A 19,338-nucleotide genomic window follows, 5' to 3' on the forward strand; every position below is an offset into this window, starting at 1 on the left:
CAGTGTAAACATTCTAGTCTCATTCCAGTGCTTCTCTTTCGCACATACACTTTTTCCTGTCAGTGACAGGACGGACCTAGTTGCTCTCCTGATGTTGAAAACACATTGTTATTTATGTTTTGAGACTGTTGAAGGGACCAGCAACTGTTTAAGCAGTGAAATTAATACCATAAGCAGGGTATTAAGGGAAAGGAATTAATGCAATGCATATCTGTGACAATTTGAGGACCTAATTTCTCAACTAGCATAGTGATACACTTGTAGGCCTATCAGTCCTGAGACAGCAAGACATTCACCTAGCTACATTGTTGCTGTCTGCCTCTGGATACAAACACACCAATTCCAACACTGAGGAAATAACCACTAAAATTAGAGCAATTTGGGAACTCAGATCCCAAGATTTTTTATTATTATTATTTTTATTATTATTTTGCAACAGTAGGCTTTGCCAAATTCAAAAAGGATAACCATATTCCACAGGCCAAGAGCAATCATTACTCATCCAGAGTAAGGTCTGCAATCCTCTCAAAAGTAACTATAATTCATCACTTTACAGTTACTGTGAAGTTAGCCTAACAGCAGTATTATACAACAGGATGTGTACTTTGCAGTTTACACATCTTTCCGGAATTATTTAGTCTAGAGAACAAAAGGCCCCAGGGAAACATCATAGCAGCTTTCCAGCATTTAAAGGAGACCTACTGAAAAGATGGGAGATGTTCTTTATCAGGGAGCATAGTGACAGGACAAGGGGTAATGCATTTAAACTAAAAGAGGGTAGGAGTTAGATTAGATATTCAGAAGACATTGCGAGGCTCTGGCACAGCTGCCCAGAGAAGCTAAGGATGCCCCATCCCTGAAAGCATTCAAGACCAGGTTGGATGGAGACCTGGGCAGCCTGATCCAGAGGAAGGTGTCCTTGCCCATGGCACAGGGTTGTAACTAGATGGGCTTTAAGGTGATCTATCACACAGCCTATACCTCCCTCCCTCCAGCCTTTCCGGCCCAAACCCCTTTAGCAGAGGTGTTCCCCTCTGAACTGGTCCAATGCTAGCTTCTACCCTTAGGATTTAGTTACCAGCCAGTAGCTGGCTGGCTGAGCACATCACCTCCACTCAGAGCAAGTCACCTCTGTAAACCACTGTGGAGCTATTGGTATCCACAAGTGAGATTTTCCTGAACGAACTCACTCCTCCCGCTCTATACTCAGCTCTCGTGACCTGATGCTAAGCCTCAGAGCAGACAGGACAGCGCAGCACTGCTACCAGCAACCAGCTGATGAGAAGTGCAGCAGCACTTGGAGATGCTACACATGGACTCTGAATGACATAGTGTTCAGAAAGCTGCAAGATCCCAAGAAATTCCCAGGAGATCTGGGAGTACTTGCCAGGGAGCAGGCTACTGTTGATGGGCTGAATCTACAAGATGTCTCAAATGTCAATTGCTAGAGGCAGCTGTTTCAGAGGGGGGTGCTGCATTCCCTGAGGGGGTTTATGAATCCCAGCATTCACATGGCTGTTATGCCTCATGGAATAACTCATATACTTCCCCAAAAAATTGCACAGAATATGTAAAGAGGCTGTGCCTAGCAGCAGTAGGGCCTATTTTATTCATGCCTTGTTTAACTGTGTAAAGCACTTTAAATGTGGTTTGGGAACCACGCTCTTAACATTTCATAACAGCAATTCTTTAATAGAAGTGACCACAATTAAATAGAACCATCCTCTTTTTTTGTTTGTTTGTTTGTTTTTCTGAGAAGTACAAGTGCTGACAGAGGAGCAAAGAAATTGATTTGAATGTTTTGTTTGCATATTGCACAAACTGGAGTAACACAATGGAAGAAGTAAAGCAATTTAAACTGATCAGTTCCCACACCAGAAAACTGGTCATGAGAGATTTTCTACCAGCATCAGCTCTGGACTAACTTGAGGCCTGCTACCTTTTCCAAACTAGGCTGGAGGACTGGTGATGGGTTCCCAGCAGAACCTATTTTCATCGCCTACTTTAAAGAAGCTATAGCCAATAAGCTGCAGTTGCCAACTCATGGGTGTTCTTCAGTACTGTGACAAAGAGAGCTGTAGCCTCTTAGTACTCTAACCCAAGGGATAGTGTAAGTAAGAAGTATCATGAGTCTGCTGGGGCTTCCTTTTCAGTGCTGCAATTTGCCCAAGATGTCTCCGCATCTCCCTACTGTTTTCCACTGCTTCCTGGTATTTATTCCTTTTGCACATACAGAGGCCATTCTCTGCTCTACTCTTGTTTTAGCCCTGAGAAGTTCTGTCTCTGCTTTCATAGCCAGAAATTCACAGGAGTCTACCAAGCATTTCTGACTTGTTTTTCTTTCCTTTCCTCAGCTTCACCAGACATTAAGCTGTTGACATGGAAAGCATCCTCAAGCATCTGGCTTGAAAAGGTGGAAATCCTGTAGAGGTCAGAAAGGAGAAGTAAATATTTTTGTGTGTTTGATTTCTACAGTGACCTTCTCCCTACACCCATCACTTTTTGGATACTACTCTCATAGCTCCCTCCAAGAGAGGCACAAGATGGCACAGTGTTTTCCATGGCATTACCTTCAGTCTGGAAGCAGCGATCATCACATCCTCACATGGTGTCGGTCACAAGCAGCTGGATGTTCTAAGTTTCTGGTGTAAAGGATTTAGAAATGGGATGATGCTGACCTGCAGGTCACAGCAGTGGGTTGATAGACAAGGACTGACCGCTACATTTCAAACAGACTTGCCATGGTTCATCCTACCACAGTCTTTGTTTTCATGTCTAAGAACTGACAACCTTGCTTTTGAGGCAGCTATGTGACCTCTACCTAATGATCCTATTAGACATCTTGTTAGTGACTCTGTGGAGGAACATTCTTATGGTATTTCTTCCTGACCTTGCATGTCCTTATCTGAGAGATTGAAATGCTTCCAGAAAGAACACCTTGATCACTCTGCCTAGGTCCCAACAGGTATGCAAAGCAGCATAGAATAGCACCTGGCTGATTGCCAGAAGTAATGCAGCACACAAATAACAGCACTGAAGCAGACAGTCTACATTCATTTTGCAGACAGCAGCCAAAAGAGTGCAAGGTACATATTGCCATGCTGGTTATGAGCTCAGCATTGCATTGCACGTAAACAAATCATTTTCACATGCAGAAACTGGCCTCAGTATGAACTAAACTCACCCCACTCCATCCCCGTGTAAATTAACAGTCCATACACAACACCATGGCTTTACTTCTGGATACAGTCCACAGTTTGCATTTGCCCTGATGTATACTCATTGTAAAATGGAAACCTTAGAAGAAAGAAGTTATTTTACTCTCACATGACAAGTGCGTGATACTGTGCGTGATACTGTGCGTGATACAATTATGCTTTCCTGCCCAAGGAGATTTTTCCCTACATTTAACAGAAAGTGACCCTATAAAGCACATACATCTTCGACCCAGCTATGTAATTCTTGAACAGGTCTTGAAGAAGTTAGCATAGTCTGGATCCTGCAAAACTTTCTGGCCCAGAAGCAAGAATATATTGCCCATAATTGGAGAGAGGGGAGTTGATGTCTTGGGGCATCCTTCGAGTTTTTTGTTTTTAGCGTTACGTAAAGCAACAGTGGAAGCCAAAAGCACTTCAAACAAAGATGCCTGAGGGCACTCCCTTCCAAACAGCTCTGAGGAAATAAAGCTGCTCAGAACTATGGAAATACAGGCCTCAGATGACGTGAACCAGTTGCCAGCACCTATTTCTTCTCTCAGTTTGAAGTCTAACGCACACAGATGTCCATTATGCAAAACTTAAAAAATTATGCGATGATGTTTAGTTTTAACATATTTATGGCATTCGCATACATTGAATTTATATACACACATACATCTGGCTTAGTACTCACTTAATCTTCATCTCATTCCCTGGAGTAGAGCCATATTTTTCCCTATTTGGTTAATTTTATTGTAACACAAACGCCACTGTATTAGCTGACAGAAATTCTTCACTGTTCTACATTTATCTCTGGGAAAACAACGATATGAAGAAAACTCTGAAAAATTAAGTGAGGGAAAAGTCTTCAAGATGACTAGGAACCAGCAGGAGAGAGGAGAGTGAGGTTTCTGAAGTTGTTTTTCCCAGAAAACAGCTCTTGTTGCCCAAACACACCTATTCCCATCCATAAATATCTATGATAACATCTGGCGTCAGAGAGAATACAGACATGGCAGCACACTATGAATACATAAAGAACTGGGCAGCTGATACTGGCACCCCTAGCAGAACAACAGTACTGTCAGAGGTCCCAGTGAGTAACTGTGGACAGGGTACCTCTGGGAATGAAGTTTTTCTACAGAAAATTAATGGCCACAGAGATATGAAGCTGTCTGCTTTCTGATATCTGCTCAGCATTCACTTCCTTAGCAAAAGCCATCTGGGCTTCTTGTTGTATATAAGAGTGCTGCTTTGCATTTCATACATGGTTTGTAAAAAAGGTACTACAGGTTGTTGCATTTGTTCTTCCCCAAAAGCATCCCTGTCTCTGTAGACATATAAACACCTTAAGAACGTCCCAGTGTCCAAATAATTTTGAATGATTAAAACAAAGAAGTAGCAGTGTTTTGTTATTTAAGTGTTAAATGTACTGAGGATACTTAGTACTTGGACTCATATTTATAGCACCTCACTTTATATCAAGACATAGTTAATGTCCTCTTGGTTACCTGCTAGCACCTACAACATCAGTAAGTCAGTTCAAATGGGTGTGGACTAGGTCTTCATTAAATGCTTCAGCCAAACAAGTTGCTTCCCTATGCCCACTCCCCCATCTATGCTATCTACACAGACATGTGTGTGCCTCCTGTGCTGCTGCACTAATCTATTCTCTTTGAACTCAAATGACCTACATCCAGCCTTTTTCTCCCAGTGAATCACAGCTGTCTAAAGTGACAGATGCAGCCACAGATATTTTCACAGTGGAGAAAGTAACTTCAGATCCGCTAAGGTGGCGATGAGGGGCAACGCTGTGTTATTCCCCAAGCCAACAGAAGGCAGAAGTCAAGTGGCATGGAGAACAGGAGGCTGAGAGTAGGCAGTTGAAATGCTAATAAAAACTAACCTCCCCCAGATGAAGTCAGGATACTGCATTTTTAAATCGCTGCATACCTCAAGATAGAGGGGAAATGAAACTACAGTAGCCCCTAGCCTTCCACAAAGAACATACAGCACAGAATATTGACAACGTTTAAGAATATAGCCTACATTTACATACTATTTCTCTGAAAAGCTATGAAGAAGTTTCCCCAATAGTAAGGACTTAACTATTAAAAATAAATAAATAAACATCAGAAAGCTTCAATAATTAAGCAAACAACATTGCTTCCCTGAAACATTCTCATCTCAACTCCTGCAGTTGCTGTGTGCTTTTTGCTAATGTAGACAGCAGTGAACTAATTACTTAAGAGATGAGCAGAAGTCAGTGAGCACTGCTCACCCAAAGCATTAAAATATTTAATTATATTAAGCTTAGGGGCTCATTTTCTTTACCTTCAAGATCATACTGTAAGAGCTTTTTGCTAAGGCTATAGAAAGAAAACTGAAGTAAGTACTTCTTTAATCACTCATCCTCAAGAGTCACAGCTTTAAAACTGGAATTGGAAGATTAAGAATAAAATAGAGCGGCTTTGCAACTGGCAAATATTCACACTCTGGAGAAGTGCTGCATCATGTACAACTGAGACAGGAAGACAAAGGGACACTTTGATACCCAGCCCCACAGCAGGACACAAATTTCTCCTACTCCATTTCTGTTGGTGGATCTTGTTCATTCACAGTTCTGAGCATTGTCCAGTTCAGAATCAACTCTCTCCTCTCCCTACTTTAAGCCAGCTCTGAGAGAGACCTTGTGATATACAGCTTCTGAGATAGCTGCAGTCTCATGGGCTCAGCCAGCTGGAGTCTGGCCTCATGCAGCAGCTCTCCTGCCTTTGTGCTGGCTGGGGTGCCGACTTGGTCCTGTAGGCTGGCCCTCAGACCCATTCCATTCAATTAGAAACTGCATAGAGCTCATCTTCCCAGGAAATAACATCTGGGTAGGATACGACCTTGAGGAATTGAGTAATTTACCATAATGCTCCTCATATTAGCTTTTGAGCATCACACAGAAAGGCTCTTGGCAGGACCTGATGGTTGGGAGCTAGCCAAGCCCAATATTAAAATGCAACTTGTCCATAAACCAACAACACAATTGGTGTTTTACAGAATCACCTAGAATAACTTTGCATACCACTGTTGAATCCTGGCCTGGTTTGTTGGGGAAGTTTACAAATGACCTTCAGCTCACAAGGCAAAGACTCGTATACTGCAGGTTCGAATGTAAGACCTGTCCTCAGGGACCTGTTCTAATGCTCTTTCTAACGTGACAACGGATACGGTGTATATGCACCCATGATTTATTACAAAATTAGTCCTCCTGCACAAGGCAGTTCACTTGAATGCGTTCCCTGCCATATATTCAGCTCTGTAGCATGCAATAGTCTTCTAATAACAAAAAACTCATTCTCTGTCAGTGAAGATTTGAGAGTATCAGGTCATTGACATTTTGTTTAGAAGCCAGAAGAAATCCGATTTAATTGATTGATTAATTTTTCAGTTACTGCATTACCCCAATTCCAGGGCTCAGCAATCAATTTGAGCTGACAAGACCCTCACAGCCGTGCTGTGCTCCTGCTTGGGTCTCCATTTGCAAAAACTAATTCATCTCCCCAGCAGCAAATTTAATCAAGGATGGTGAATACCAATGAAAAATCATGCAATGGGCTTGAATATGCCTGTCAAATATGAAAAAACTGTGTTACACATCCAGGCTTCTGTCACTCTAGACTTCCATCACATTATGAATAGCAGTCTCCTCTGCAGCCTGCTTTTTAATCACTGTCAACCAGGAAAGAGTTGGGTATATAAGAAAGAGCTGAGCCTCAGAAGCAGGCACCACAAAAATACATACATCTGAGTCTCAAAATACTCTGGACAGGTTATGGCCAAGCTATCATTCATGGAAACCCACAGCTCCCCCATACACCAAGTCCCACAATCTCTCATACGGCCACTTGCCTCATTATGCAGGTGCAAACTGCACCCAAAAAGCCTCAGTGATTGCCATATGACCAGTGAGGATCTTTAAAACCCATTACTGCATCAATTCCCATCCAATATAAACAGCTCTAATCTTGTTACTTTTGACTGTTTGTGGTCAGCAAAAACACAGCTACACAGAAATCTTGGCCCACAGCTGTTTTTTGGCTTGGCTAAATGATAGGTCTGATCAGGCAGATTTTGAGAGCTGGTATTTTTGTGTTCATTTATTAAAAAGTAAGTCTGACATTTTTCTCCGCTTACTCCACTAGGGAGTTTTTGCCTACATGTCATTTGCAGCAGGTTCTCAGGAGGCCTGCAGTCAGGTGTTGCTTCCTCCACACAGCCAAGAGCATTCCTGAGAGCCTCTCCCTGCTATGGCTGTTGAGCTCCATTCACTTCTTTGGACAGTGTGATGCTCTAGCCACCCCTCATTGCCTAGGAGCACAAGCAGGTGCATTTTTCACCACACAAATTTATTTCACCAAGGAGATGCACAGCTCCAAAAAGCCACCAGGACTGTGACAGTTAAGGCATCTTGCCTAGGTTTTCAGTAGCCTTCCTAAATATGAAGGGAAAAGAAAAAGTATATACATATAATCCTATCATCCATTCCACAAAAATCACAGAGTTTCTTAAGAGGATGAGCTCTGCTTTCTCCTTGCCAGTTTTTCAGAAGGCAGCACAAAGCACAAATGCTTTGTTCACACTCACAAGAACACAGCACAAGATGTCATAAACTACCAATGAAATCCCGGTGGCAAAATTCCCTGTCACATCAGCAGGACAAGATTGCAGCCACAGTACTATATGTAAACACACAGACACTCTACTAATCAAGGCATCAGTTTTCTGCTATGTTTGCCCTGGGAAGGGATTGCGTTTAGAAAAAATTCTAAATAATATGTTGTTAAATAGCCTTCATTACAGAGATGATACATATAAATGTCTAGATGGAGACTGTGGAGGTGAGCTAAAGGATAAATGCAAAACAGTTTGTTAGATGCACAGAGCCTTCCAACACAACTCGTTTTCTCCCAAATAGGAAAAGACAGAGACATTCTTCACAGATCCAGCTCACTCCTGTCGGGTTTTAGTTTTTCTGGCTCCAAAACGGATTGTGGAGATGAACTAACATGAACAAAAGAAACTAGCTGACAGGTTTGTTCAAAAAAATAATTCATAAAGCGAACAATAGAGCTGTGGTTACAAGCATAGGGATACACAGCACTAAAGTTTTCACATTAAAAAAATACAAACAAAATCAACCACCAAAATACTTGAAAGAACTGTTAGAGAGGGAACACGATGAGAGAGGTCTATCCTTTAATGAGAAAAGAGGAGCAAGAAAAGGAATAGATTTCAAGTCTGTATTGCAGTCTGCAACAGGCATTTCTTACCACACTTGGTTGGGTGTAAAAGACATTCTGAATAACAACTTGGAATATAGCAGGATGATGGAGTGACAGCACCCCAGCCCATCACTCACCCACAAAACCTAGCTCAGGTTGTCTAGGGCTAACACTGCTGAAGGAGTCTGAATAGCAACACACCCAACTCCAACAGAGAGCAGAACTCCTTAGCAGAGCAACACCTACCACATAAAGCAGGCTTGGTTGTTCAAAATGAGATTTTTGATCTTTTATTTTTTTATGTGATTTTTTGATCAGCACAAAGGGTAGCTGCCACTCCAATGGCTGCAGCTGCAGGGTGTGAGCCAGAGCACACACAGTAACTCTCATACTCACCGAGTCACACACACACACTTAGTCAGGATTCAGCTAGGTGCCAGGGCAGGATTTTTCAGTTATTCCTCCCTGATCAACAGAGGCTAAGGCAACAAGAGCTGCTCTGGCTTTGTAAAGCCAGTGATGAGAAATATACAGAAATTCTACAGGAGCACATCCTTCAGCATCTATCTACCTTATGTGAAGGGCACTTCACTGTCATAGCAGTGAACATAGCATAGCAACATATGCACTATTTCTTGTAGCTCTCTCCCTTACCCCTTCCTTCCCAAACCAACATTAAAAGGGATATTGGAAGTTGCAGAGTCAAGCGCTCAGCACAAAGGGCAATCCTGAATTACAAGCCTCAGCACATAGTTCTGCTGTGCACATCCAAGATAAGCACAAAGCGGCATGGCTGCCCATAATGATACGCCAACCCGTGCCCTAACGTGTGAGACAGAGCTACTGGGAGTCCAGTTACCATGATCCCTTTTCTCCACAACAGCATGCAAGTTAGAATGGAAACAAGCAGCACGTCAAAAGCATCCAGACCACATCCCCGGAGACGTTGTAGTTCCTACTCATCTAATGCTAGAGATGGTATTCAGAAGGAACCAGCCTGTGACTTGTGCCCCGAGGGAGCTGGAAAAGCAGCAGGCACAGAACTCTTGCACGACAAGAGGCAGACACAACCCTCCACAAACACACTGTCCTGTGCTCCTTTCAGGAGCATCCCTCATGGAAGGCTGAGAGAAATGAGACCTGTTCTCCTAGGCTGCATTTTGAAGCTATACCACTGCTTGGCTAGTGCTTCGTCTTCAAAAGCCACGCCTGGTGCTGCTGTGCTTTTTGGTGATGTTTGTGGAGGGGAAGAGCTACCACAATGGTAAATGTACTAGGTGTTCTTTGGAAAAATTTGCTCCATCTCAGCCAGAAACTCATTATCTCTGCTGTTGGCACCTCCTCTTCTGCTTCACTGATTTTAAAGGGATAAATATTGCCAGAATGAAAATAGAAAACAAAGCAAAACCCAGAACCACACCATACCAGGAAGCTGAAACTCCCTTTGCATTCTCCTAGGGCTTGAAGCCAGGCTTACCACGGAATTGAGTGCAAACTGAATCTAGGTCTTCTCCACAAATCTGATGAGGTCAAGGTATTCCTAAACTCAAGACAGAGGATATTCCAATACCCATCCATTGGTTACCCATTTCTGCTCAGCAGTACCAGCACCATGCAGTGCATTTTTCCCCTCTATCACCTACTCAGGGAGTGAACAAGCAGCCTCAGACATGCACCAACTGCTCCCAGCCTGCCTCAGGTGTGGGAAACAATAGCTCTCCTAATTGGAAAGATCCCAAGGTAAGCCTGCTGCTGTTTTCCTTCACAGCATCATTTTCTGCCTCTGGTTGAGTATGCAACCACTGGGGCAGAGGCTATAAAGCCTGAGCTCATAGCTGATACAGGCCTGCTTTTCAGATGTTTGTTACCATAGCAATACCATAGGAATTTTTAGTTTGTTTCGTTGCCTTTGTTCACTGTTTGTTGTTATTTCTTTTTTAAGCTATGTAGTCATCCACAGCAAATGGGGCAGTCCCCAGTAATGTGAGAAGGAAATTAGCACAATCTGCTAGCTGGGAGCATGGCATGGGCCTCTGCTCCTGCTTCCTCACTGCAATTGCAGACCGCTGTCCATGCTGCTCATCCAGCACCTGCTCCCAGCTCACTGTCACAGCCTGCCCACACTGCCGTGCCTCCTCACCGAGCTCGTGCCAGCCTCTCCCAGGACAATCAGCAAATTGCTTTGAGCTTGCAGCTTTTCCTCTAAACAGCCTTTCTCCCCAGACATTTTTTTCTCCAAAATCAGCCTACAGAACTAGCACGAATAAAATAAGGCAATTTCTTCATTACTACAGCCTGCTTCAAGGGTATGGGAGTGATCTACAGAAGCTGACATACAACTGCTGTAAGGGTGTTTTCCAGAATTGCCATACCAACATACGTTGGTTAACAGCATGGTTTTCAACGTATTATTTGTGGGCTACTCCAAAAGACACACCAAAGATTAAATAAGCTGACTGTCAGAAATTCAGCCCCAACTCTCCTAGGAAGTATAGCTGCGGTCATGTTCTGACTTAGGGAAACCCAAGGGAGAACCCTTCCAGAAGGGAAGGAAAAAAAAAAAAAATGAAAAAGACCCAAATTCTTGGTCCATTCAGGCAATTCTGGAAAGCTGCCCCTTTAGCAAACAATGCCCTGAGTTCAGTGGAGCAGAAGAGCTTAACTGCTATTCTCTAATGAAGAGTGTGCTGCTAAGCTAAACAACAGAAAACCATCTCACAGGATCAGGTCTTTGTAATGTGTGTTCATTATAAAAAGGAGCAATTTTTGAACAGTTGTCCAGTTGTCCCCGTGATTTGCTAGAACTCATCACCTCTGCTTGCTGGTATGCTGTGGATAAATGCCTGGCACTCTTTTTGCACACGAATCATAAAATCACTCAGGTTGGAAAAGACCTTAAAGATCATCGAGTCCAACCATGACCTGACCATACTACCCTAAATAACAACCTCCACTAAATCATGTCCCTGAGCACCATGTCCAAATGATTTTTAAACACATTCAGGGATGGTGATTCAACCACCTTCCTAGGGAGCCTATTCCAGTACTTAACAATCCTTTCAGTAAAGAAGTTTTTCCTGATATCCAATCTAAACTTACCCTGTTGCAACTTGAGGCCATTTCCCTCATCCTGTCACCTGTCACCAGTGAGAAGAGTCAGTCCTTAAGCACAACACTGCGATGCTAGAGGTCAGGGGTTGATATAGATCTGTCAGTCATGTAGAAGGATAGAATAATTCCATTAAAAAAGAGCAGGACAGTATTACAGATTAGTGAAGAAATCACTTTTCCTTTTGCAGAAAGGGATCTTCCTCACTGAAAGTGTAATTGTAGTGTGCAATGGAGTGCTCTGAAAGTGGCTGCCTTGCAGAGAAACAATTGACACAGACCACGCACCGCAACAAAGGTAATGCAACTGCAACTTCTCTCACTGCATTAGCCAGTGTTACACAGTTCAAATCCTACTGTGTAAAGTCTGAAACGTGAGAGGTTCCCTTTTCTCTTGACATCTGAAAGAGGCTCATTAACTGGGGAACATCTAACAATTTCATGGCTTCAGATGCTACAATTTGACTTAGCTGTCACAAGCAGGTGTTCACTTACTGCAGTTTTAATCTGCAATGGAGTTGAAAGTACCTCTCTGTTTTTTTGCTAGTGGAGTCTCTAGAACTGAGCTTCAGTTCTAGGTTGTTGTTGGGAACATTTAGCTGCTCCATGGGGTGGCTGAGGGCCAGTGGTTGTGAGGATACCAGCCCACACACTCCATGGCTCTGGGGAATAGGGCCTACGCAACTGCAGATGCCATGAAACTCAGTTTGCAGCCAAATAGGAAAAAAACCCTGCAGTTCCAACTCCTGGTCCCTCCAGCTTAACCATGAGAGTGCTCTTCCATCTCTGTTTCCCCAGACTTATGGAGATAGCATCAAGACAGCCATTCAATCATGTCACAGCATGCCAAGTAGTTTAGGGATTTACCAATAATGATCCAATTTCAGATTTGCCTGTAGGCTTGTATCAAGTTGTTCCAAAGCTTAAGCACACTCTGTATGCATAAAGTGACACAGAGGTATGCAGAGCTGAATCCTGAACATTTGACCTGCCTTTTGACTTCTGGAAACGGATGGGGAAAAAAGCCAGGGCAGTTTGCACTCCCAAAGCAGCCTTGCAAGAGGTAGCAGATAGTGAAAGATTCTTCTGAGCAGCTGCACAAATTCAGAATCCAAGACTTGGTTGTGTTATATCACCTCTCATTAAAGAGGGCTCTACCTACTGCAAGTCAATGCTGCCTTTCTGACTTCATGCCACCCCCTTCTGGGCAATCCTCACACTGGAAGGAACTGTAACCTGGCCTGGTTCCATCTCTGGGACACTCCCAGAAAAAGTGAAATCTAAGAGTGAGAAAGACAACTCAGTCCCAGGAGCCACCAACCACCCGCCCTTTCTGAAGAACTCTGGGGCTTGTATAGTAAAAGCATCCAAGGTGATCCTCTGCTCAACAAGGAGAGAATAGTGCCAACAAATTTCCCATGTCAGACAGACTAATCTAGTTTAGCCTCTTAGTTCAGACAGTTATTTCCATTTCCTTGGTAGATACCATGAGGCATCCCTCTGACCTCCTGTGGTTTAGCTCAGGAGATCAAACAGCTTGTCCTTTCTTCTGTACCACTCCATAGAGCAGTAAGAGAAACATGAGGTCTCTCTGGGTCACTACCTGAAATAAACCAGGAAAATATCATTTTCAGAGATGATGAAAACCCTCTGTACTGAAAAAAAAGTCTCCAGAAGTTGTCACAATTAAAATATCGTTACAGTATGCACTTGCAGCTGGGCTGCAACATGAACCTCAAGCCTGCCAATGTACACACATACAAATCTCCCAGGCATATTGTTCAGAAACCATGCATGTAGTTTCTGCATGAGAGGACAAAAATGAGAGGAGTAATGGATGAAAGAGATGGCAGCCAGCCTACTGCCTGTACCATATGCGCAGACATTTCTAACATCTCACCTACAGTCATCCAAAGGTGGATAATTTTAATATTTTTATTATTTTTTTTTCTTTTGCTGCTTTTACAAAGAGACCTGGACTCTATATCACTAGCCAGCAATCTTGTTCAATTCTTCTGTTATAGACATACTTCTGGCAAGAAGTAAACTTGGCTAGTAAGATGTCCATACAGAGATGGGCCAGCAGTTGACTTTCAGACAAACCTTGAACACTTGTAGTTCACAAGAAGGGTCAGCCTATACTACCTACTGGCACAAATGGAGACATGCTTTCACACATTTCCCAAAATCAACACAAAGCAATTAATTCTCTCTGCCCCTTTGTGCTTCACATTCTCAATCTGTAGATTTGGAGCAGTGCTGCTGACGTGAGGCTGAAAGGTTAAGGCTTCAGCAGCACTCAGCAATATTACATGATTTTTCTAAGACACTACCAACAAAAGAAAGGATCACAACGCATGATGAGCTCCATCAGAAGAGGGGAGGCCAGCAGGGGCAGGAAGGTGATTGTCCCTCTCTACTCTGCTCTTGTGAGGCCCCATCTGGAGTACTGTGTCCAGGTCTGGAGTCCCCAGTACAACAAAGACAGGGAGCTGTTGGAGAGGGTCCAGAGGAGAGCCACGAAGATGATCAGTGGACTGGAGCACCTCTCCCATGAAGACAGGCTGAGGGAGCCGGACTTGTTCAGCCTGGAGAAAAGAAGGCTGCGGGGTGACCTCATTGCAGCCTTTCAATACCTAAAGGGAGCCTACAAACAGGAGGGGAATCAGCTCTTTGAAAGGGTAGATAACTACAGGACAAGGGGAAATGGTTTGAAGTTGAGGGAAGGAAGATTTAGGTTGGATGTCAGGGGGAAATTCTTTACAGAGAGAGTGGTAAGATGCTGGAACAGGCTGCCCAAAGAGGTTGTGGATGCCCCGTCCCTAGGAGTGTTCAAGGCCAGATTGGATGGGGCCCTGGACAGCCTGGCCTAGTATTAAATGGAGAGGTTGGTGGCCCTGCCTGTGGCAGGGGGTTGGAGATACATGATCCTTGAGGTCCCTTCCAACCCTGACCATTCTGTAATGGCCCAAGCCAAGATCGATCAGAGGATATGATCAGTGATGTTTCCATAGGACCACATCAATATCTTGCGGAGCTCGAGTAATGATTAGCACTCAGCTAATCCACCCTGGCTCAAAGGGAGAGCAGGACACAGCTGCAGGCAAGATCTGGAAGCAGGTGTTTCTATGAGCCCCCATCTAAGACTTGAAATCTCAAACCTCAAGCAACCGTGTTAATTAACTGCTTCCATTCACTATAAGGATATAAAGGACTTTTTAAAAATGAATACATTGCCCTATAATTAAAAGTAGATAACAGTGTTCTCTGCCAAGCAACAGTCACTTTAAACTCATTTTTATGCTCTTTAAAGCCAGTAAGACAATTTTACATTGCTCACTTCTTACAAAAGCAGCTTTTTTAGACAAGAATTCCATCAATTAGTCATCAGTGCTGTACATGAGATTTCACAGAGAGGAATCCAACAAGCTAAGAATTGTCAGAAGTTCTTGTCCGTTCCAGACTGTTAGGCTGCAACTCCTGTCCTCAGACACATGCCAGGTCAGAAAGACTGGCATGTCTGGACTTTCAAACTACAAGCTGGACACACAGAAAACTGCACAGAAACTGCTCCAGGAGTTTTTCTGGAGAAAAGAAAGAAGGCACCATGGCCCACAGGCCAGTGTATCTTAAAAACTCCATAGTCTTTTCTCTTCTGATTTCCTTGCTCCATGAACTTGAGAACAAGGAGAGGCAGAAACACTTGTTCTACCCTCTCTCATTCAGACACATTTCTTTAAATTTCAACTTAGCATCACGAAACTTAAGAAATCTCATACTCAGAGAAATGTTGCAGGGACAGCCTTCCATCAGGACTCCTTTTGGCAGAGGGAAGCAATTCCATCCTAACTCATGGCAGGAGAGCACAGAGCACAAGGAGAGGAAGAGAAATCCTTTCTTAACACTTGAATCCCAAAGAGAAGTACAAGAAGGGTGTGGAGAACTCTTGTGGTAAGGCACATCTGACCCAGAGAACAGAAAAAGCTGAAGATGAAGCCCTTGCTTTTAGGAAGAGTCTAGGGGACCTGGAGTACAGGGGCACTTATCCAAGAAGCAATTCCTTATTCCTTTTAATCTCTGATTCCTTAGCTCTGCACACAACTTTCTGAGCCTTCTCTTCTCCAGACAAGTGGAATGGCACCACCTGGCCAGCTGAACCAGTGGGAACGGGGGGACAGAAGCAGGGCACAAATCCACTTGTGCCACAAACTATGTTGTTAATTGGAAAATTGCCATTGTAAATCTCTTCACCCTATCTTTTCCTCCACAAGCAGCAGTATAGGAGATGAGAACATAGATGTTTTAGGAGAGGGCTGCTATTAAGAATTTAAATATGGCGTGATTTTCTGCTTTTATCACTCCAGATCTGGAAGCCTTATGTAAGTTTTAAGCATCTCCTCATCAGCAAAGAGCAAGCCTTGCAGAGCTATCTCAGTGCAAAGTCAGCAATTCATTAAGTAATTAAGAACACAATAGTGACAGCACAGCAATATCACATGGAACTCAATCCCTGTCTGCAGACATTTCACATGAACAGTAAACAACAACAGACATTTCTGCTGATGTAATTAATCTATCCCCTACTATATTAACGAGAGAAAGACACAAATGTTTATGATTAATTCTTCTAATTAAGAACCCCATGCAAATAGCATGCATCTCACCAGGGGCTTTATCTTAGCCAAGAACCCAGCTTGAGGATAGAACTCAGCTGCATGGCTAGGTGAGCACAAATCACAGTGACGTGTCCTTCTGAGAGGCCAAAGCCAATGAGCCATCCCTGGACAGCTCTTTGCTGTTTGCCTCATTCAAGTCACTCATTAGGAGGGCCTTCACCTTGCAGCACGCAAGCCATCACACTTGCACAGTAGAGACCTGAGCACTCTCAATGCTGCATTCCAAAAACACATCAGGAAGAGAAGCACCATCCCCACAGGTGAAAGCATCCTGGCACTGTACATCAGTTGGGTACATTCATCTATTTTCCTTAACCACCACCCCTTCTCACAAATGACCATGGCTGTTCACACATTCTCTGAAGCCCCAGGGAAGCAATGTCAGTCAAGTGTCCACTGTGAAAGACGTCCACAGCGCAAGTCAGAGCCTGAGCAATCAGTGTAAATCAAGACTTTAACCTTTCTGTAAAAGATGCTCAAGGGCTTTCCAGAAATGTGTTAAGTGAAGTACACCAGACAGATATGTCAATACAGAAAAATATTTACCCAAAATAATAACTGAAGCGTCATGGTCTTACTGTCTCTGAGCTGTTTCCCTGCTACAAATAAATTAACTAATAAAGGGTAAAACAGATGATGCTACAAATCTGCAGCTTTCAGCCTGTACGTCCCTATTAGATAGATTCTTGGGTTCATGCAATATCTAGCTCCCAACCAATGTGACATTATACATTAAGACGTAAGTGTAGCAGCCAGCATCCCAGTTCCTAGTGCAGAAAGCAGCACTTGCTGTTTACTGACCTGCAGAAAGAAATCTGTCTGCCTAGCAGCTGAATCAGATGGCAAGAGCTTCTTTCCCAGGCAACAAAGAAAATATTCAAGAAAAATCATCCTCTACCCACTACTCTCTGCAATATTACCATTACAATTAGGCCATGACATACAGTCGGGTCTCTTAGTCATTTAACACAACAGGAAGGGCTCCGCTGACCACGCTTCCTTTGCCTGACTGAGGGCAGCCTGTTGGGTTAGCTGTGAAGGAGCAGGCAGCAGTCCTCTCCTCCTAAATCTCACATCTTTCAATGAGGGAATGTGGCTCCTACGGCAAAAGCAGCCAGCTCCAGCCCAATTATCTTGAACCCTGCTCTATGATCCCAGCATCTTTAGGTTTCACAGCATTCAATCTGGCTCTGTACAAACACCGGAATGTTGCAAAAGCATGTTACATGGTCAAACCCTGTGAAAAGATTCCAGAGACTAGACTGCTGCCATCCTCTCTTTTTTCCCCCAGCAACTGAAGACTCTCGGTTGAAGTTTGCAGCATATAAACTACAGGTGCTGAGAGCTGAATTGGTTTCTCCTAAACACTGCATACAAAGCTGCTGGCAGCTATAAGCAGCCCTCATGGGGTGGCACCTTGCTGCTGCCACAGTGAGTAGGTCATCCAGCTCACAGCACAGCACAGCTCGGGGCCTGAACTGCCCAGCATTACTCACCGGCACCACAGGGGAAAGTGCCTGTTCACCCATCTCCGACTTCTAATCACCCAGCAGACTTTGCCCATGCTGCCCAGTCTACATTAGTTACAAAGCCCTCCTGACAAAAGCTGAGGGGCAGGAGCAGATATACTGCTCCAGGGGAAGTAACAACAACCAGCTGAACCCACACCTGCAAAATTCTGCTCTCATAAAAATGAACGCTGCAGTTTGCATTTGGCTGTGAATAACTTGTGGCAAAAAGCTATATGCCCAGTCACACGGGGCTGCCCATTATACCTTGTGCCTTGTGTCACCAGACAGGAGTAAGCATGCAGGATTCACAGTGCTGTTATCGATCTGCTTAAAGAACTCATTGGTACAGCAAAAACAAGAACCACAAGTGCCAGGAGCACGTTCCCAGATGAATGCACTTTTTCTGCAATGAGCCACTGGTCTGAGGCACTGGTTACGGATGTCACTTTACATTAAGATCAACAAAAGATGAAAAGCCTCACTTTATGAGGGCAAAGCACAGAACTTAACTTTCTGAAGGTGGAACTGGGAGTGTGGTAGGAGCCTCAAACAGCTGAGGTAGCCCCTGAGCCCTGTGCCAGCAGCCAGCATGCAGGGCAAACTCAGCCGGCACACAGTTTAATGATTAACATTGTCACACAGAGGAACTATTTCTAAGCTTTCCAGCTTGTCTCCCCACTTTAGCAGCTTATTCTCAAATGCTCCTTCCCTCAGATGAACAGCAGAGAGAAGCGTAACCTGAGTTGGCACATGGAATAATTCAGGGAGTAGAACATCCCTGAGCCACCCCCTATCATGGGCGGAATTTATTTCCACCAATCTGCCACAGCCCTGACAGGGCACAGATAACAGAATCACAGAACCATTAAGGTTGGAAAAGACCACTATGACTGTGTAGTCCAACCACCAACCCACCACTGCCATACCACTTAACCATGTCTCGACTTCACTAGTATTTAAACTGGAATTAATTACCAGAGGCATGCAGATTTGAATAATGAATGTAATCTTTTTTCCTATTCGATCAGCAAAGACTGAGGCTTCACCTCAACTCCACATCAGTTAAGCTTATCTCCAAGTCTCTTATCTCTGACCTGAGAGAGTCTTCCCCATCCCATGCTGAGCAGTCCCACCCTGACCTGCCCCACAGCAGGTGTGATCCCTCACTGCAAGGTGCTGAGCCCACGTGGCTCCTAGAGGTCACCAGTTGAGATGCAGCAACTGAAATCCATCTCAAAGTAGCTGCATCAGATACTCCTGCTGAAAATGACATGGGAATTTACCTTGGGAAGAAAAATACTGATGACTAACAGCAAGTCCTGATCTAACAGAAGCATCTTCCATTCAGATTCAAAACTGGAAAGCTAACAATTCCCTCTAATGATTCAACACAACCTTCTGGCAACATGCTTGCTGACAGTCCTTGCCACGGAGCAGTGACAACCACAATTAATGCTTCACACAGGGCTGGCAAGTTAAATATAGCAGCAGGAGGTGTGTTTCTGCTGGAGTCATAACCATGGTAGTGGAAAGCGAGACAAAAAGATTAATGATGGAAGGCGGATCCCCGAAG

General features: G+C 43.9%; 1 protein-coding gene across 1 annotated transcript in view; it reads right to left on the reverse strand.

Moving 5' to 3' along the window:
- Nucleotides 1-17,783, reverse strand: part of GALNT16 (polypeptide N-acetylgalactosaminyltransferase 16) — a 52,069-nt gene extending 34,286 nt beyond the window's left edge. Inside the window, exon 1 of the mRNA XM_031553663.1 lies at nucleotides 17,751-17,783. Coding sequence (XP_031409523.1) covers nucleotides 17,751-17,783 — 33 coding nt within the window. The remainder of the gene's footprint in view (nucleotides 1-17,750) is intronic.
- Nucleotides 17,784-19,338: the final 1,555 nt, after the last annotated feature.

This window comes from Meleagris gallopavo, chromosome 5 (assembly GCF_000146605.3).
Source record: "Meleagris gallopavo isolate NT-WF06-2002-E0010 breed Aviagen turkey brand Nicholas breeding stock chromosome 5, Turkey_5.1, whole genome shotgun sequence".
NCBI classification, from domain to species: domain Eukaryota; kingdom Metazoa; phylum Chordata; class Aves; order Galliformes; family Phasianidae; genus Meleagris; species Meleagris gallopavo.